The sequence below is a fragment of the Salmo salar genome, chromosome 11 (assembly GCF_965601325.2).
Source record: "Salmo salar chromosome 11, fSalSal1, whole genome shotgun sequence".
Taxonomy (NCBI): Eukaryota; Metazoa; Chordata; class Actinopteri; order Salmoniformes; family Salmonidae; genus Salmo; species Salmo salar.
This window is the reverse complement of record NC_138301.1, coordinates 76,529,958-76,551,933: the sequence shown is the minus strand read 5'-3', so window position 1 is coordinate 76,551,933 and position 21,976 is coordinate 76,529,958. Positions and strand designations below refer to the sequence as shown.

Sequence of the window (21,976 nt, the reverse complement as noted above, 5' to 3'; positions counted from 1 at the left end):
TCCCCCCAAAAAATCTTTACAGCCTTATTTTAAAATGGATTCAATTGTTCTTTTCCACCTCATCAAACTACACACAATACCTTATATATACAGGTGTGTGCCTTTCCAAATCGCATCCAATCAATTGAACTTACCACAGGTGGACTCAATCAAGTTGTAGAAACATCTCAAGGATGATCATTGGAAACAGGATGCACCTGAGCTCAATTTTGAGTCTCATAGCAAAGGGGCTGAATACTTATGTAAATAAGGTATTTTATTTTTTATGTTAAATACATTTGCAACAATTTCTAAAAACCTGTTTTTGCTTTGTCATTATGGGGTAGTGTGTGTAGATTGATGAGGGGAAAAAAATATTTTATCAATTTTAGAATAAGGCTGTAACGTAACAAAATGTGGAAAAAGTCAAGGGGTCTGAATACTTTCTGAATGCACCATACAAACATACAAAATCACATGAAAAAGTATTAAGACAATGTACATGGAAAAGCAAAGATTAATTAATTATATATCTAATGGACCAGAGGCGATTGCTGTTCAAGAAGCGAAGGAAAAATCCATGTTTGAATGTGTTGGGACTTCATGTGAAATATCAAAATAATAATACAACTAATGATCAATCTATGAACAGTAAGTGTAGTGTGGAACATATTCCTTCTAATGATAGGCTATTTATCTCTACTGACATCAAGGTCTGTAGGGGGAAATTAGTGATTAGTTCTGAACAAAGACCCATGGATGTCATCCATTTTAAGATGGAGCAACTGAAACATGGCCGCAAGTGGAACTTCCAGCAAGACATCAAAATCCACAAAGAAATTGTTAATTGGCCTCAAAATCAACATTTTGGAATAGCTATCTCCGTCTCTGGACTTGAAACCCATTGAAAACCTGTGGTTTGCATTGAAGAGGGCAGTCCATCAGCGCAGATGAAGGATATCAAGGATCTGGAAGGATTCTGTATTTAGGATGGGGATAAGATCCCTCCCATTGTGTTCTCCAACTCATAAAACATTTTAGAAAAAGTCTCTGTACCGTTATCCTCGCAAGGTATTGAAAACAGGGGTGTCAATCTTGACCCCTACCTTTGAGAAAAAAAATATTACTTGTTAAACAATATCTATTTCTTTAAGTAATTGTATTGGTATAAAATATAATTTCCCTTTTTTTTTTGCATAAAATATAGCTCAGTATTTTTATTATTTATTTTACAGTCATTTATGCTCATCTTTATCAAGGGTGTCAATAATTTCTGACCCCACTGAATATTACAATACAGCATGAATTCTTGAATTAATGTTGCGTAAAAATCTGAGGTCAGCATTTTATGAACTAATCTTCACATTTGATGTTAGCTTTTGGAGACCAAGTATACCACCTTACCAAATCATGTGCAAATGTTAGGCTAAAGATTCCTTACATGGCAACTAAATGTTCAGAAATAAGATACAGGCTTTCCTAAATGTGTCAAATCTAAATATATGACACTAAGACTTTATGGTTGAGGGCATTGTATCCATATACATGAAAGACACAAAGCTAAAATCATCCACCTTCAGATTTTCCTTAACATTTAAGAACATGGGCATTTTTTGGTTGAGATTCCAAAACCCCTAATAGTATAGTCCTTCCTGATTTGTTTCTCATCATTCAGCTCCTTTGTGGGTTATATATCTAAGGAATGGGGAACAAAGCCTAGATTTACAGATTAAATCATAGGAATGTTTATAATTATATAGCAAAAAAACTGACATAAACAATGATGGGACAGATGGCAACTCCAAATACGTACAACGAAAAACAAAAAGTCCTTCCCCATGCCACAGGATCTAGGAAGACTTCTACTGGGGTCCTTGTCACGGCTACACACCTCCACGGTCACGCTCTCGATCAGTGTGGGATAGAGATGCATCCACAGACATGGCAACTTCACTGCTCAATAACAACTGTCCACAGATCAGTGCTGTTTGGGATAAAACTAATCGACCGTCCACACCTCATGGCGTCATCCATTTGAAATTTCTGCATCAGAAATTGCTGTGGACTGAGGATTCTGAGAAGGAGCATGATGGGCGTTGACGGCGCTGTGTTGGAAATTAAGCTTATACAACGGAGACCCAATATAACAGACTAAGGTGGGAAAAATACCATAACAACCTCCATTTTTGTTTCCTATTTTTCAGAGGCAAACATCTCCCTGGTGTTTTGATCCTTATTATAACACACATACGTCCTTCCACACACACACACACACACACACACACTCTTATTACACACACTCATTACACACGCAAACACACTCTAGCACACTCACACCCAAACGAGGACAAGCACACCCACCAAAAAGCAAAACAAATCAATAAATGAACACAAATACATTATACAAATTATGCTTATCATGTGTGTGCAACACACACACACGCGCGCGCACACACACACACACGCGCGCGCACACACACACACACACACACACACACACACACAGACACACCAACTCCGTGCACCACATCTCAACTTCCTAATAGTGTCGCATAACAAGGTTCTGTCCAGAAAGCCTGGCTGAGAGGCAAAGAACAGTTGTTCTGCTCTACAGTAAATTGATGCACACAATTGACACTTGTGGTGAGAAGATAGTGAAGGGTTCCTATGAAGTTTTGCCTTTTTGTTCGTCTAGCGGTACTGCTCTCCTGACGTCGTCCTCTGTTGGCCGTTGTCTACCTCGTCGTTTCCATGGGATCTTCTTTGAAGTTCTCACACTGCTCCATCACCTTCCTGAAACAGAGAGAGGGAGGCTTCAGCATTTTAATTTCATTCACCAGGGTTGGGCTCCATTCCATTCAAATTCAAGTCAATACATACATGGCAGTCCTCAATTTATGAACAAAATTTCAACTCATTGCTTGAAATGAAAGTAAATGCAATGTGATAGACCCCAAACTGATCAACAATCCCTCCACAAATATCGCATTGGTTATAAAATTTGGATGGGTTAATAGGTGAGTTCATACCGTGCCATGTCCTTGGTCTCTTCATGTGATGTCTGGAGCTCCAGCACCTTCTCCAGGAGAACAATCCCTCCATCTTTTATCAGCAGAGGGCAGTACTTACTCGCTGAGGGAAGAGAGGAAGAAAATAAGTGAGAAAAACATTTCTCGAAAGCAGACATATTTCCCTGATGAGTGACAAAGTGTGGGCACTGGGCTGTATTCTCTTAAAATAGATACTCCAAAAGTCAATCCACATTTATTTTATTATTAATATAACAATATAAAGAAATAACTGACCCCAGGCCAGAGGCCTCTCAAATTGATACAGTGAGGCAAAGATGGATCCCACCACTGACACCAATAAGCAAGTTTACCCAGCAATACTCACGGTAGACCGACACCAGGTTGAAGAGTGCCCACGTGGCCCAGTGCTGACTGACTGGGGCAATGCTCTGGGGAAGCAGGCGCAAGATGGGTTCAAAGGATCTGAACAGAAAAAAGGGAGGGAGAAAGCCAGGTAAGTGTTAATTCATTAAAAAAAATCTGAAAAGTGAAATCCACTCGCACATCTTGTAGTTGGAATCAGGGTGATATTTGTAACCTTAACAGCGGTGGCTTGCCTATACAGGCATTTTATTGAGATTGTGATCAAGAAAGTAATTGTATTAAAAATGCATAGTGCCTTCAGAAAGTATTCCTACCCCTTGACTTATTCCTAATTTTCGTGTTACATCCTAAAATCAAAATGAATTAAATATAATTTTTTCCTCACCCATCTACACACAATACCCCGTAATGACAAAGTGAAAACATGTTTTCACACCCCTGAGTTCACACCCCTGAGTCAACACTTTGTAGAAGCACCTTTACCAGCGATTACAGCTGTGAGTCTTGCTGGGTAAGTCTAAAGGCATCAGCATGCTTCAGTTCGTCTGGCGCCTAGTCGAAAGAGTGTGCTCGCATACTTCCTTAAAAGAGAAAATGCGGCAATAGTACCATTTGTCCATTTCGAAATGCCGTAGCCAGTATACACTTCGTCCAAACTCAAGAAATCTGTCATACATTTTTACGTTTTACCGGGGAGATCTTAGTCACACAATTGTATATCTAACTAAGATGTTTGGTGCAGTATTTCTCAATGAAAAAATGTGCACTGAAAAATCCCTACTGTGGACCAATCACTGACGAAGGGGGCGTAGACTTCGGCTACCAACTTCAGTTGGCCTTCAGAAAAAATGTGTGCCCGAAAAGCCGAAAAAACCAAGTCCAAAACAAACAAAAAAGTCACAAAATGTTTCAGCTGGGAAGCATGCGGACGCCTTTAGAGCTTTCCACACCTGGATTGTGCAACATTTGCCCATTATTTTTTCAAAGTGATCAAGCTCTGTCAAATTGGTTGTTGATCTTTACTAGACAACCATTTCAGGTCTTGCCATTGATTTACAAGCAGATTTAAGTCAAAACTGTAACTTGGCCAGTCAGTAACATTCACGGTCTTCTTGGTAAGCAACTCCAGTGTACATTTGTCTTTTTAGATTGTTGTCCTGCTGAAAGGTGAATTAATCTCCCAATGTCTGGTGGAAAACAAACTGAACCAGGTTTTCCTCTAGGATATTATATGTGCTTAGCTCCATTCGTTTATTTTGTATCCTGAAAAACTCCCCAGTCCTTGATGGTAACATTTGTCATGACTTTACTTTCATTGATCTGATGACTGTTATTTATTTAATCCACTAACTATGTTTAATTCTTACCCAATTAAATGAATGATGTTACAATGAACTCATTAGAATTTGTTTAAAGAGTTACCATGTGCCGAATTAAACTCTAAGATCTTTACCTATAACATCCATAAAACAGTCAACATATTAGCCATAACCTCTTATCATATCATCATTCTGAACAGTCATAACCTTCTTGGATCTGCAAAAACCCCAGCCTTACTCATGATTCAGTACTACACAAATTGGTTTAATCACTTATTTACCAGTTAACTAAATAATAACACAGAATAAACATACACACATAATACATGAGAAAAAGTCCCTAGCGGACTAACAACAACATGACTGCTTGTTTACCAAAAGAGGGAGAGAAAGAGACACTTATCATTGATACATTTGGAAACTATTCACAGTAATCATTAACTTGGCACACGAACCACTGCCCATTTGGAGTTAGAAATCATGAATGTATTTACGTGTGAATGCCTTCGTTCATCGTCTATCTCTGTCGAAACCAAGCCTTCTTGGAAAGGGGTTTGATTGTCCACAAAATGTCACAATGTCCTTAGTTGTCCGGTCTCCATTGGGGTTTTTCCTAAGAACTACTATTGTCAACCATTGCCAAGCTGATCTGAGCCATTTGATCCTCACAGGACAGTCATGACACATGCATACCCATAACATGATGCAGCCACCACTATGCTTAAAAACATGGAGAGTGGTACTCAGTAATGTGTTGTATTGGATTTCCGCCAAACATAAAACTTTGTACTCAGGACAAAAAGTGAATTACTTTGCCACATTTTATGCAGTATTACTTTAGTGGCTTGTTTCAAACAGGATGAATGTTTTGGAATATTTTTATTCTGTACAGTTTTGCTTCCTTTTCACTCTGTCAATTAGGTTAGTACTGTGGAGAAACTAGGTTGTTGATCAATCCTCGGTTTTCTCCTATCACAGCCATTAAACTCTGTACCTGTTTTAAAAAGACACCATTGACCTCATGGTGAAATTCCTGAGTGATTTCCTTCCTCTCCGGCAAGTGAGTTAGGAAGGACACCTGTATCTTTGTAGTGACTGGGAATATTGATACACCATCCAAAGTGTAATACATAACTTCACCATGCTCAAAGGGATATTGAATGTCTGCTTCTACCAATACTGTAGGTGGCCTACTTTGCAAGTTAATGGAAAACCTCCCTGGTCTTTGTGTTTGAGTCTGTGTTTGAAATTCACTGCTCGACTGAGGGACCTTACAGATAATTGTATGTGTTGGGTACAGAGATGATGCAGTCATTCAAAAATAATGTTAAACACTATTATTACACACAGAGTGAGTCCACGCAACTAATTGTGTGACTTGTTGAGCAAATTGTTACTCCTGAATTTATTTAGCCTTGCCATAACAAAGGGATTGAATACTTAGTGACTCAAGACATTTCAGCTTTTCATAATTCCACTTTGACATTATGTGGTATTGCGTGTAGGTCAGTGACAACAAATCTATATTTAATACATTTAAATATCAGGTTGTAACACCACAAAATGTGGGAAAAGTCAATGGGTGTGAATACTTTCAGAAGGACTCTGTATATATTATATAATTGATGGATTATGTTTTAAATGTGGTAAATGTGTACATTATCCTTTTTCAAAAATATTAAAGATTCTCTGGTCTGATGAAACCAAGATCGAACTCTTTGTCCTGAATGCCAAGCGACATGTCTGGAGGAAACCTGGCACCATCCCTACAGTGAAGCATGGTGGTGGCAGCATCATCATGCTGTGGGGATGTTTTTCAGCAGCAAGGACTGGCAGACCTGTCAGGATCGAGGGAAAGATGAACAGAGAAAAGTAGAGCGAGATCCTTAATGGAAAGCTGCTCCAGAGTGCTCAGGACCTCAGACTGGGTCTAAGGTTCAACTTCCAACAGGACAACAACCCTAAGACCACAGCAAAGAGAATGCAGGAGTGGCTTCGCGACACGTCTCTAAATGTCCTTGAGTGGCCCAGCCAGAGCCTAGACCTGAAACCGATCGAAAAGATTGACCTGAAAATAGCTGTGCATTGACGCTCCTCACCCAACCTGACAGAGCTTGAGAGGATCTTCAGAGAATAATGGAAGAAACTCCCCAAATAAAGGTGTGACAAGCTTGTAGCGTCATACCCAAGGCTGAGGAAATTTGGCTTGGGCCCTAAGACCCTCACAAACTTTTACAGACGCACAATTGATAGCATCCTGTCGGGCTGTATCACCGCCTGGTACGGCAACTGCACTGCCCGTAACCGCAGGGCTCTCCAGAGGGTAGTGCAGTCTGCCCAACGCATCACCAGGGGCACACTACCTGCCCCCCAGGTCACCTACAGCAGCCGTTGACACAGGAAGGCCAAACAGATCATCAAGGACATCAACCACCCGAGCCACTGCCTGTTCACCCCGCTACCATCCAGAAGGCGAGGTCAGTATAGGTGCACCAAAGCTGGGACAGAGACTGAAAAACAGCTTCTATCTCAAGGCCATCAGACTGTTAAATAGTCATCACTAGCCGGCTGCCACCCGGTTATTCAACCCTACCCTGTCGAGGCTGCTGCCCTATATATACATAGACATGGAATCACTGGTCACTTTAAAAATGTTTACATACTGCTTTTCTCAATTCATATGTACAGTTGAAGTCGGAAGTTTACATACACCTTAGCCAAATACATTTAAACTCAGTTTTTCACGATTCCTGACATTTAATCCTAGTACAAATTCCCTGTCTCAGGTCAGTTAGGATTACCACTTCATTTTAAGAATGTGAAATAATAGTTGAGAGAATGATTTATTTCAGCTTTTATTTCTTTCATCACATTCCCAGTGGGTCAGAAGTTTACATACACTCAATTAGTATTTGATAGCATTGCCTTTAAATTGTTTAACTTGGGTCAAACGTTTCAGGTAGCCTTCTACAAGCTTCCCACAATAAGTTGTGTGAATTCTGGCCCATTCCTCCTGACAGAGCTGGTGTAACTGAGTCAGTTTTCTAGGCCTCCTTGCTCGCACACGCTTTTTCAGTTCTGCCCACAAATTTTCTATAGGATTGAGGTCAGGGCTTTGTGATGGCCTTCAATACCTTGACTTTGTTGTCCTTAAGCCATTTTGCCACAACTTTGGGAGTATGCTTGGAGTCATTGTCCATTTGGAAGACCCATTTGCGACCAAGCTATAACCTCCTGACTGATGTCTTGAGATGTTGCTTCAATATATCCACATAATGTCACAAGTCAGTTGTGTGGAGGTGAGGATGGAGTCAGACGCAGGGCACAGAACTGAGTAAAAATAACGTAATTTACTCTGAAAAATGAATATTGCAAAAATCCACGCAGGGATAACAACACTAACACAACCGACCAACACAAAACATGAAACAATCACGCACAAGACATAATGAGAACCAGAGGGTTAAATAGGGAAATAATCATAACATAATGGGAACCAGGTGTGAACAATCAAGACATAACAAATGGAAAAAGAAACGTGGATCGGTGGCAGCTAGAGGGCCGGTGACGACGACCGCCGAACCCGCCTGAACAAGGAGAGGCACCAACTTCGGCGGAAGTCGTGACACATAATTTTCTTGCCTCATGATGCCATCTATTTTGTGAAGTGCATCAGTGACTCCTGCAGCAAAGCACCCCCGCAACATGATGCTGCCACCTCCATGCTTCAAGGTCGGGATGGTGTTCTTCAGCTTGCAAGCTGAAGAATAAAATTTTTCCTCCAAACATAACGATGGTAATTATGGCCAAACAGTTCTATTTTTGTTTCATCAGACCAGAGGACATTTCTCCCAAAAAAGTGCGATCATTGTCCCCATGTGCAGTTGCAAACCTTAGTCTGGCTTTTTTATGGCGGTTTTGGAGCAGTGGCTTCTTCCTTGCTGAGCGGCCTTTCAGGTTACGTCGATATAGGACTCATTTTACTGAGGATATAGAAACTTTTGTACCTGTTTTCTGGAATTTTCCAAGCTGTTTAAAAGCACAGTCAACTTAGTGTACGTAAACCTCTGACTCACTGGAATTGTGATACAGTGAATTATAAGTGAAATAATCTGTTTGTAAACAACTGTTGGAAAAAGTACTTGTGTCAAGCACAAAGTAGATGTCCTAACCAACTTGCCAAAACTATAGTTTGTTAACAAGAAATTTGTGGAGTGGTTGAAAAACGAGTTTTAATGACTCCAACCTAAGTGTATGTAAATTCCGACTTCAACTGTATATACTGTATTTTAGTCAATGCCACTCTGACATGGCTTGTCCTAATATTTATATATTTCTTAACTCCATTCTTTTACTTTATATTTTTGTGTATTGTTCGATATTACTGCACTGTTGGAACTAGGAACACAAGCTTTTCCCTTCACCCGCAGTAACATCTGCTAAATATGTGTATGTGACCAATAACATTTGATTTGAAGACTCAAGGCTGCAATTGCTGCTAAAGGTGTTTCAACAAATTACTGAGTAAATGGTGATATTACTTATGAATACATTTGCTAAAACTACGAAAAACCTGTTTTTGCTTTGTCATTATGGGGTATTGTGTGTAGATTGATGAGGGGAAAAAACAATGTAATTCATTTTAGAATATGACTGTAACGTAACAAAATGTGGAAAAAGTGAAGGGGTCTGAATACTTTTCTACATAAGGAATTTGTATGTGGAATTTCCCGTATTGTTGATGAGGATCTCCATATTGCAAATGTACGGTCCCTTTACTAGACGTCCGCGCGTGTTATTAAAATAGGCCGACGGCCTCAGGTCATCCCCCAGGGCCCGGTCTTCCGGGAAGTCATCAAATAAAGTATCTCGGACATTTGGTTTCCACTTTATAACATTTTTACTTTTTGGACATTTTTCAGATGTACTGGAAAATTCCACCAGATGGAGACTGGCTGCTTATTGCAAATGGACAAAACATCACCAAATGGACATGGCCGTTTCTCGTAAATGGAAAAGACTTCGAAGACGAAACCCGGTGAGCACAGGTTTGGCCAAATGTACTTTTAGCCCAGAAACAAGATGGCGTCGAGGCCTCAACGCTCTTTGAGTTAATGCCCATTTTCTGGGATTAACTTCTTCGGGGTAGCCCCCCTTCTTCTCAATTTCCGCCTAAAGACATACCCTAATCTAACTGCCTATAGCTCAGGCCCAGAAGCAAGGATATGCATATTCTTGGTATCATTTGAAAGGAAACACTCTGAATTTTGTGGAAATGTGAATTGAATGTAGGAGAATATAACACAATAGGTCTGGTAGAAGAAAATACAAGGAAATAAACATACGTTTTCAGTTTTTTATTGTTGCTGCATCATCTTTCAAATGAACAAGAACAGCCAAACATACAGATAGGGTGCTGGGGATGATTTGAATGAAGAACATAAGAATGCAGCAATAGCTGAGCAAAGTTTTAGACAGATAACTTCAAAAATGAGCAAGCTACATGACCTTGAGCATGAAGTCACCCAGGTGTCCCACACAAATGTACCCAAATGTACCCAAGTGGCCGAATTGGTACAGTGATACATTTTGAAGGAAATAACTATATACAAAATACATAAATGCTATTCTAACACACCCCAAAAAAACTATTATTAAAAATATTTTTAAAAATAAATTCTAAAATATATATTTTAAAATCAAAAATAACAAGGGTAACTATTTACACATTTTCTATTTACAATATTGTGAAGACCCTCAGTCCTCTACACAATATTGTGCTGCTGGTGCCATGGCCCATAGCAGTCTCTTTCTGCTTTAAAGCAGAGGGTTACTGAACAGGTGGTGCAGGTGATGGGGCATTTCCTGTGACAAAGGGCACAACGACATTTCCCTACTGTGCCCTTTTAGCCCTGAGGCACATTCATGCTTGCAATGATGAATCTGGGCAGGTGAACACCACTGGTTGGAGCAGAAGGGACAGAGGTAGAGGGGACAGAAGGTGCTGCAGTGGACTTGCTGTAGCAAGCAAGCTCCTGGATGAGCAGCTCCCTGAAGGCTAGCTGTGAGATGGGGGGCTGTCCACAGCTCTTGGCCATTTCCTTCTGGAGGATGAAGGCATTCACCACAGCAATGTCAATGAAATGATGGCTCAGTTGGTAGAGCATGGTGTTTGCAACGCCAGGGTTGTGGGTTCGATTCCCACGGGGGACCAGTACGGGGAATTTTTTTTAATGAAATGTATGCATTCACTACTGTAAGTCGCTCTGGATAAGAGTGTCTGCTAAATGACAAAAATGTAAATGTAAATGTTGTACCATTTCATGGTCTTGTGGACAACATTGTAGTATCCTATCAGTGCGTCTGACAGGTCCACACCTCCCATGCCCTTGTTGTAGTCCTTCACAGCAGCTGGAAAGGGGACATTCTTTGTGGTCCATGCCCTGCTACCGTCCTTCACACGCCTGACGACGTGATCACCACTGAAGGACTTGTGGATAGTACTGCACATGACCACCTCTCTGGTATCCATCCACTTTACAAAGAACAGGCCATCTTCACGAATCCATCGCATCGAACCCCACTCAGCCCGCTTAGGCATGTCGTTCACCTTTGTTTTTGGAAAGCCCACTCTGTTGGTCCGAATGGTGCCACAAGCCCACACATCCCGCTTCCTCAGCTCTGTAAACAGGGTAGGGCTTGTGTAGAAGTTGTCCACAAACAGTTTGTTGCCCTTCCCCAGCAGTTGAAAATCCAATAACTCCATAACGGAATCATAACTCAGTCCATTACTGGTAGCAAAACTGTTTTTCCATTCATAAACAAAAAAATTGCAAGTGTAGGCACACACAGAATCAGCCAAAACAAACAGTTTGTAACCCCATTTGGTTGGTTTGTTACGCATGTATTGTTTGAGGCTGATTCTGGCCTTTGAGGCTACCATCCTCTCATCAATGGACAGGTTCTGGGCAGGCTGAAAATAGGTCTTGCAGGCCTCAACGATGTTGGGGTAGAGAGGTTTGATTTTGCAGAGCCTATCAAACCTTGGTGTGCCTCTCTTCTTGTCATTCTCCCCATCAACTTTTGGGTCACTGATGTGAAGCGCATGTGAGATAGTCAGAAACCTTTTACAAGACATGACAGTCATGGGGAAAGGCAGTTGATAGAGAGTTGAGGTTTTCCAGTAGTTCCTTAGAGTTTTCAACTTCACCAGCCCCATGTAAATGACCATTGAAAGGTAGCAGAAAAGGTCTGACATGCCTCTTTTTTTCCTGCCTGCTTCTTAGCCCCGTACTTATTGGTGTTCGACACCAGGGAATCAACAACTGACGAGGTGAAAAACAGTTGAAAAAGTTGAAGGGGGCTGTACTTTGCGGTCATGCCGAGTTGAGGTCCTGGCTGCCTTTTTGGTCTAAAAACTGGTGGAATTGGTTCCACATCGTCTTCTAACACAGAGTGCCAACGACCCTCTGGCCCTCTGTCTGCAGGTTTCTCTCTTCCCCACCTCCGCTTCTTTGTCACTGACTTCACACCTCTAGATGGCCGGGTAGGTGTGGAGCCGGAGACAGCAGGGGTCCGGCTGGATGAACCAGCTTCAGAGGGGGATGAACACCTAGACATGGTGGCTCATAATCAGAATCACTGCCATTGTGAATGAAAGACAAAAATCAGTAAGAATACTTTTACGTATGAGCCCTGTATCAACACGTAAAATAAACAGATATGTATTATATAGAGTACAGGGAACATAATCACTATGGTGAAGTGCTGTTCCATTCCATGTTTATGTAAATTACATGTAAAAAATATATAACACACACACACACACACACACACACACACACACACACAGTATAGCCAATGTGTACTTTACACATTTCATTACTGATTATATTTTTATATATTGCAAATAAAATAAGAAAATCTAAAACAAAATCTCAAATGAATAATATTTGATATTATTAATTTCAAACAACGACATTAGCATTAGAACTTACCAGTCCAGCATGGCTTCCTCTCCATGCAGAAACATGTCTTCCGCCTGGGAGTCAAAACTAGCTTTGCTGAAAGATTCATCTTCCTCAAGCAACTCGGTCTCGCTTTCTCTATCAATTTCCTCTATAATTTGGGTTAAATCTGTATACCTAGACTTTGTTTTAGCTTTTACTGATTTATTAGCCATAATTTAAATATATTAACTTGCTGAAAATGCTATTGACTATGTACTGCTATGCGTAACACTCGTGGCTCCATCAAGTAGGATTTGCAATGGCGAATGAGCCTCTTTTACGCCAGAGTTTATGACAAAGGCTGGTCTTCGAACGTATAAGCATTACATATTGCCGTTTACCTTAGCTCATTGGCTATCTTCCAAGCTATATTTCAAGATGATCAGTGGTTATTGGGCCAAAATACAGTCAATCAACGATAGACCGGTCCTACCATTGGTGCGCAATGAGGTCATTGATTGCTGTCTTTAAATCGGTTTGTTTCGGTCAATACGTCCCGGGAAAAGAACCATCAAGTATAGTTGTGTTAGTAACAACCAGAGGATTGCAATGAAACCAACCATGACTGGATAAACGTTTGCTTTGTGTGTGTAATTACCACAAATGTTTCGTCCAAAGTTGAACGAGACGGAAATCACGACGCAAGTGGTTTACAAATGTTTCGTGTTAGGCTATAAAAATGGATTTTATCAAACAAAACGAACATTCACTAAGTAGTTAGGACACTTGGCATTGCCACCAGAGGAAGATCTTCAAAGGTAAGCGATTTATTTTATAGTTATTTCTGACTTTTGTGACGCTAATGCTTGGTTGGAAAATGCTAGTAATACTTGTGTGTGCGGGGCGCTGTCCCCAGAAAATCGCATGGTATGCTTTTGCCGTAAAGCCTTTTTGAAATCTGACACAGCGGCTGGATAAACAAGAAGTTAATCTTTTAAATGATGTAAGATACATGTATTTACATAAATGTTTAATATTACGAATGGTGTATTTAGAATTTTAGAGCTATGCATTTTCACCGGATGTTGGCCTGATGGGACGGTAACGTCCCACCTACCCCAGAGAGGTTAAAGGTTGAAAACGGTAATACAGCACTAATTTGACCACTTCACGTCAAAGTACATAATCCTACAGTGTAAGGAAAAATAGAACCAGACATTTATCTATTGTAATTTACGTGAAATCGTACAATGTCCGTTTGATGATGGTTAACCTCTATGGGACCGGCGGGACGAATTCGTCCCACCTACGTAACATCCACTGCCAGCCTGTGGCGCGATTTTCAAAATCTTCAAAATCCTATTACTTCAATTTCTCAAACATATGACTATTTTACAGCCATTTAAAGATAAGACTCTCGTTAATCTAACCACACTGTCTGATTTCAAAAAGGCTTTACAACGAAAGCAAAACATTAGATTATGTCAGCAGAGTACCAAGCCAGAAATAATCAGACACCCATTTTTCAAGCCAGCATATAATGTCACCAAAACCCAGAAGACAGCTAAATGCAGCACTCACCTTTGATGATCTTCATCAGATGACAACCCTAGGACATTATGTTATACAATACATGCATGTTTTGTTCAATCAAGTTCATATTTATATCAAAAACCAGCTTTTTACATTAGCATGTGACGTTCAGAACTAGCATACCCCCCGCAAACTTACGGGGAATTCGCTAACATTTTACTAAATTACTCACGATAAACGTTCACAAAAAGCATAACAATTATTTTAAGAATTATAGATACAGACCTCCTCTATGCACTCGATATGTCCGATTTTAAAATAGCTTTTTGGTGAAAGCACATTTTGCAATATTCTAAGTATATAGCCCAGGCATCACGGGCTCGCTATTTAGACACCCGGCAAGTTTAGCACTCACCATAATCATATTTACTATTATAAAAATGTCATTACCTTTTGTTGTCTTCGTCAGAATGCACACCCAGGACGTCTACTTCAATAACAAATGTTGGTTTGGTCCAAAATAATCCATCGTTATATCCGAATAGCGGCGTTTTGTTCGTGCGTTCCAGACACTATCCGAAATAGTAAAGAAGTGTCGCGCGCTTGGCGCAATTCCTGACAATAAAATTCAAAGTATTCAATTGCCGTACGTCGAAGCATGTCAACCGCTGTTTAAAATCAATTTTTACGTCATTTTTCTCGTAGAAAAGCGGTAAAATTCCGACAGGGAATCTCCTTTTCGGCAAACAGAGGAAAAAATCCCAAAGGCGGGGGCGGTCGGGGTCACGCGCATAAGCTAGTGTCTCTTGATGGGCCACTTGAGAAAGGCGATAATGTGTTTCAGCCTGGGGCTGGAATGACGACATTCTCTTTTTTCCCGGGCTATGAGAGCCTATGGACGACGTGGGAAGTGTCACGTTAGAGCAGAGATCCTTAGTAAATGATAGAGATGGCAAAGAAGTTCCAGAAATGGTCAGACAGGCCACTTCCTGTAAAGGAATCTCTCAGGTTTTGACCTGCCATTTGAGTTCTGTTATACTCACAGACACCATTCAAACAGTTTTAGAAAATTTAGGGTGTTTTCTATCCATATGTAATAAGTATATGCATATTCTAGTTACTGAGTAGGAGTGGTAACCAGATTAAATCGGGTATGTTTTTTATCCAGCCGTGTCAATGCTGCCCCCTAGCCCTAACAGGTTAAACAAATGTGTTTTCCCCCCCAAACAGTTATATATCCAGTTGCGATGTGTTAAGGCGAAACCGTTAAGGCGGGTTTCGGAGCTCTACGTTATTTCTGTGATTTTCTGTACTCACACACACACACATAGTCAATGTGGTCGGTAGTGCACGGTGAGTTATGTGACTCTAGAAGGTTCTCAGGCCGAGAAAAAGCCTTGTCCATTTGCAATAACTTCACTTCATTTTGAACGTCGCGAAAATAACGACATTTAGAAAAGTCCCAGAATCACACGACTAGGTGCACTGAAACTGCCTCGGCCCATAGAGACGGACCCTAACATTTGTCCGATAGCTCTTTCGGGTACCCCGTAGCAACGGCTGGAAAAAGTTAATTTCCAGCAGTAATTAAGGTCGCTGCTCGGGCTCCGAATGACCTATCGAGCCGAAACTTGGGATTCGGGGTCGCCTAAGCTAGGCCTACACATAATGTCAGAACTGGACCCGCAGCTAGAACGTAACTACGTGTTGAATATTTTTTTATGGTTTTAACGGAAGGCGCTGTGAATTTTGATAGTTGGCTTCTAAACGAGTTGGACAATGTGGGTTTGGTGTCAGTATGTATCAGTTTGGTGTCAGAATGATATCTTATTGACTGCTGGACGCTGACTAGATGGCTGACTTTTGTCCATTTCCAATTAGTTTAAACAGTTATAAACCATCACCAAATGGACAGGCTGAAATCAACACTGAGAGTGTTGGCAAATGGCATCACCGTAGTCTCTAAGCCGTGCCGAGTTCAACGAGGTGCCCCACTTGACCGTAGCTCGCTCGGTCTGACCACAGCGACCGTGCAAAAAGTCTTTCATATCGGACCTTCATTCCTCAGTCTTCCCGCTCTTTCATTCAAACCCAACCCCCTTTCTTTGTGTAACCAGCCGTCATATCGGTTTCATCCACTAGGGATGTTTTCTTCTATGACATGATTAGTAATCAATGTATGATCCATCCTGTGTATATGTAAATCTCTGTGATTATTTAGGTATTTAGTAAATAAATAATTAAACAAAATTTTGTGTTGCTGATTCAACTTGTTAGCCAGGGTTTGTGAAGATAACCAAGAATTTTATGACATTCAGATGAGACTCAATAAGGTGACGATTAATAATTGACTGCTATTGATATAAAAGATTACCAGGTCTTAAGAGTTTATTCGGAAGACAACAGCTCTATAAACATTCTTCCGTGGTGCCCCAACGTCCTAGTTAATTACATTTACATGATTAGTTCAATCAGGTAATATTAATTACAGAGAATTGATTTGATAAAATAGCATGTCATATCATTTAATCCATAGTAAAGACACAACACGAGTTTCTCCCTAAAGATAGCATGGGTTTACAGGTTATTTATGCTCTAACTCTGCTTCAGTGAAAGTCATTTTCAAAATTCCTTTTGCCACATGTTGAGGGTCACCTGTACCTCTACAGATATCAACACAAACAGATTGAATGGTCCCCATCATATCCTAAAGGGGGAAATGTGAACTTTACCATCAAATAGGGCTGAAATCCCAAAATTGGGAGGCTTAAATCATCAAAGAAAGAGAAACAAACGCCATCAACATAGTCTCTAGGCCGTGCCGAGTTCAACGAGATGCCCCACTTGACCGTAGCTCGCTTGGTCTGACCGCAGCGACCGTTCAAAAAAGTAGGCCCAAAATGAAGCCTGACCTAAATTTGAGGTGCTTTTGGGTGACAGTGGCAGAACCATTGAGGCTAGAAACACAATTCAACCACAGGAACGTTCCTAAGGTCCTCCCGATCTGTTCAAGTTTAACCTTGACCGTGTGGAATTAACCCTTAACAGTGAAAACAGGGTGTTTTCTTCTAACAGTTTACAATGACATCTCTCCCCATTGAAATACATTGCCTGCTGTCCTAACTTCAACCTGATGCCTATGTGGGTTATGATTGCCATATCACACTGTCTTTGATGACAATCCATCAGGCCACTATGAGAAATACCTGTGCTGATTCTAAGCTTCCTGGAGCAACCGGAACTGGTGTAATTGACCCTAAAAGGAGTTTTGATTTCGCTACCTGGAGTTAGTGGAGAAACACTGCATTCAACCCTCTATAAATCAGTCAGTTCTTAACCTGTTGGGGCTAGGGGGCAGTATTTGCACGGCTGGATAAAAAAATGTACCCGATTTAATCTGGTTACTAATCCTACCCAGTAACTAGAATATGCATATACTTATTACATATGGATAGAAAACACCCTAAAGTTTCTAAAACTGTTTGGTGTCTGTGAGTATAACATAACTCATTTGGCAGGCAAAACCCTGAGACATTTTCTGACAGGAAGTGGATACCTGATGTGTTGTATTACCTTTAAACCTATGCCATTGAAAAACACAGGGGCTGAGGAATATTTTGGCACTTCCTATTGCTTCCACTAGATGTCACCAGCCTTTACAAAGTGTTTTGAGTCTTCTGGAGGGAGATCTGACCGAACAAGAGCCATGGAACGATGATGGCCCATTAGACACCTGGCGCGTGAGTTCATGTTGCGTACCCTCGTTCCAATACGTTATAAAAGAGAATGCATTCGTCCACCTTGAATATTATTCATGTTCTGGTTAAAAAAGGCCCTAATGATTTATGCTATACAACGTTTGACATGTTTGAACGAACGTAAATATATTTTTTCCCCTCGTTCATGAAGTGAAGTCCGGCGGGCTTAGATCATGTGCTAACAAGACGGAGATTTTTGGACATAAATGATGAGCTTTTTTGAACAAAACTACATTCGTTATGGACCTGTGATACCTGGAAGTGACATCTGATGAAGAGAATCAAAGGTAATAGTATTTTCGATTTTAGATCTCCCCAACATGGCGGCTAGTCTGTATCGCAACGCGTATTTTTCTGGGCGCAGTGCTCAGATTATTGCAAAGTGTGATTTCCCAGTAAGGTTATATTTAAATCTGGCAAGTTGATTGCGTTCAAGAGATGTAAATCTATAATTCTTTAAATGACAATATAATATTTTACCAATGTTTTCTAATTTTAATTATTTAATTTGTGGTGCTGACTTGAATGCCGGTTATTGGAGGGAAACGATTTCCTGAACATCAACGCCACAGTAAAACGCTGTTTTTGGATATAAATATGAACTTGATAGAACTAAAAATGCATGCATTGTCTAACACAATGTCCTAGGAGTGTCATCTGTTGGAGATTGTAAAAGGTTAGTGCATAATTTTAGCTGATTTATGGTTTTGGTGACGCCTGTCTTTGAATTGGCACAACATTACACACAACTCTTGTAAATGTACTGTCCTAACATACTCTAAATTTATGCTTTCCCCGTAAAACCTTTTTGAAATCGTAAAACGTGGTTAGATTAAGGAGATGTTTATCTTTCAAAGGGTGTAAAATAGTTGTATGTTTGAAAAATTTGAATTTTGACATTTATTTGGATTCAAATTTGCCGCTCTTGAAATGCACCTGCTGTTGATGGAGTGCACCACGGGTGGGACGCTTGCGTCCCACCTAGCCCATAGAGGTTAACTTAAATATTGAAACTTAGGATTCTGTAAAAGCCTGCCCCAATGAGGATATGTGTTTACGTTCAGCTTCCTGTGACAACTGGAAGTGCCTTCAATTGGTGTCACAGGGGCTATTTCGAAGGGTTAAAAAGGTCACATCTTTCAAAAATGTCATATGTGTGATTAGGCAACCCTCATGAACCGGTACATATTAGAAAACAAGGTTATTATCTGTTTTTTTTGTTGCCCTTTTTGGAAGACTTTCAAGTTCCATCTAGGTAGTGCTATGTATCCATGTATAGTCTGAATTTAATATATTTCCAGATAATGGTTGGGGGGCATATAAAGAGACGCATGTGTGAAGAGCAGCTGTCTCTGATGTTTTTGGGGTAAGATATTGACATCCAGAAAGGTCTTAGCATGAGGCCCAAAATGAAGCCTGACCTACATTTGAGGTACTTTTGGGTGACAGTGGCAGAACTGTTAAGGCTAGAAGCACAATTCAACCACAGGAACGTTCCTAAGGTCTTCCCGATCTATGCAAGCCTAACCTTGGCCGTGTGGAATTAACAGTGAAAACAGGGTGAGTTATGTGGCTCTAGAAGGTTCTCAGGCCGAGAAACAGCCTCGTCCATTTGCAATAACTTCAATTCATTTTGAACTTCGCGAAAATGACAAGATTTAGAAAAGTCCCAGAATCACAAGATTAGGTGCATTGAAACAGCCTCGGCCTATAGAGACAGTCCCTAAAGTTTCTGTCTGATAGCGCTTTCAGGGACCCCGTAGCAACGCCTGGAAAAAGTACATTTTCAGCACTAATTAAGGTCACTGCTCGGTCTCCGAATGACCTATCGACTCAGGATTCGGGGTTGCCTCAGCTAGGTCTACACATAATGTCAGAACTGGACCCGCAGCTCGAATGTAACTATCTTTTTGAAGTTTTTTTTAATGGTTTTAACAGAAGGCGCTATGAATTATGGGTCGGCTCTGAAATATGTGATAGTTGGCTTCTAAAAGAGTTGGACAAAGTGAGTTTGGTGTCAGTATGATATCTTATTGACTGATGGTTGACTTGATGGCAGTATAATATATTGGCATTGTACATTTTATATTGCAAATGGACAGTGTACATTTCCAATGGATTTAATGATGGATTTTCCATCAGCAAATGGACAGGCTGAAATCAACACCAACGAGCGATGGAGAGGAACCACTATAACTGCTCGGCCATCCCGAGTTCAAAGAGCCAGTCTATTGGGCATTTCTGCAATATTTTAGAGCATGTCCAATTCATGATGGTAAATGCCCATTGTAAGCCATTGCAAATGGACAGTTTATGTTTGTACATTTCCAATGTATTTAATGAGGGATTTTCCATCACCAAATGGACAGTGTTCATTACACATATGCTATATTGTCAGTGTGAACATGCTCTTCTGCAAGTTGACAGTGTCCATTGCCAATGTATATCCATAAAAATCAAACATTTCAAAAAATTGTGCAAAAAAACCACACTTTTTATGAGGTTTAAAAATGTTGGAGAAGAAAATGAGATTTTGAAAATTTCACCTTTGGGACCTGACTTTGTGACCATTTCCCATATGAAAATCTGCGGTGGAACACGCTCGCCATCTTTGGGATTTTTGGAGTATGACACTTGGCATTTGCCATGTTCCGCTTAAAATATGGTTTTGATGAACTGCCGTTCATTTGAGTGGTATTTGTGATTGTGCATATGGTTCGCCCAATGCCAATAAGATGCCATTCATTTTTGTCCATTTCATGGGGGTCTTCCCTTACCGAATGTACTGTATAGACAGGTATGTGCCTTTCCAAATCATGTCCAATCAATTGAATTTACCACAGGTGGACTCCAATCAAGTTGTAGAAACATCTCAAGGATGATCAATGGAAACAGGATGCACCTGAGCTCAATTTCGATTCCCAAAGCAACGGGTGGAAAAAGTGAAGGGGTCTTAATACTTTCCCAATGCACTGTACTACTCTGCCCCTCAGTGACAGCCAGCTCCGCCTCCGTGGGCACATAGGTCATGCGAACATTGCTTCCATTGTTTTGTCCCGGGATGGTATGTTGGTGGTTGGAGGTATCCCTCCAGTGGTGTGGAGGCTGTGCGTTGGCAAAGTGGGTGGGGTTATATCCTACCTGTTTGGCCCTGTCCGGGGGTTTCATCGGATGGGGCCACAGTGTCTCCTGACCCCTCCTGTCTCAGCCTCCAGTATTTATGCTGCAGTAGTTTATGTGTCGGGGGGCTAGGGTCAGTCTGTCACATCTGGAGTATTTCTCTTGTCTTTTCCGGTGTCCTGTGTGAATTTAAATATGCTCTCTCTAATTCTCTCTTTCTCTCTTTCTTTCTTTCTCTCTCTCGGAGGACCTGAGCCCTAGGACCATGCCTCAGGACTACCTGGCTTGATGACTCCTTGCTGTCCCCAGTTCACCTGGCCGTGCTGCTGCTCCAGTTCCAACTGTTCTGCCTGCAGCTATGGAACCCTGACCTGTTCACCGGACGTGCTACCTGTCACAGACCTGCTGTCCCAGAACTGCTGGAACCCTGACCTGTTCACCGGATGTGCTACCTGTCCCAGACCTGCTGTTTTCAACTCTCTAGAGACAGCAGGAGCGGTAGAGATACTCTCAAAGATCGGCTATGAAAAAGCCAACTGACACTTACTCTTGTGTTACTGACTTGTTGCACCCTCGACAACTACTATCATTATTATTATTTGACCATGCTGGTCATTTATGAACATTTGAACATCTTGGCCATGTGCTGTTATAATCTCCACCCGGCACAGCCAGAAGAGGACTGGCCACCCCTCATAGCCTGGTTCCTCTCTAGGTTTCTTCCTAGGTTTTGGCCTTTCTAGGGAGTTTTTCCTAGCCACTGTGCTTCTACACCTGCATTGCTTGCTGTTTGGGGTTTTAGGCTGGGTTTCTGTACAGCACTTTGAGATATCAGCTGATGTAAGAAGGGCTATATAAATACATTTGATTTGATTTGCCAGCTATTTGCTATGAGGGGGAACTGCCCCAATGAAATCGCAGGA

The 21,976-nt window shown here is 41.0% G+C and overlaps 1 protein-coding gene across 2 annotated transcripts in view; it reads right to left on the bottom strand.

Annotated features, from left to right (window-relative positions):
• Positions 1-1,454: 1,454 nt before the first annotated feature.
• LOC100195713 (protein zer-1 homolog) overlaps positions 1,455-21,976 on the bottom strand; it is a 76,304-nt gene continuing 55,782 nt past the window's right edge. For both annotated transcript variants that reach the window (XM_014127847.3, XM_014127846.3), the window contains exons 14-16: positions 3,376-3,473; positions 3,009-3,111; positions 1,455-2,772 (exon numbers count right to left, since the gene is read on the bottom strand). In XM_014127847.3, the coding sequence (XP_013983322.3) occupies positions 2,715-2,772; positions 3,009-3,111; positions 3,376-3,473 (259 nt within the window). In that variant the 3' untranslated portion in view covers positions 1,455-2,714. The remainder of the gene's footprint in view (positions 2,773-3,008; positions 3,112-3,375; positions 3,474-21,976) is intronic.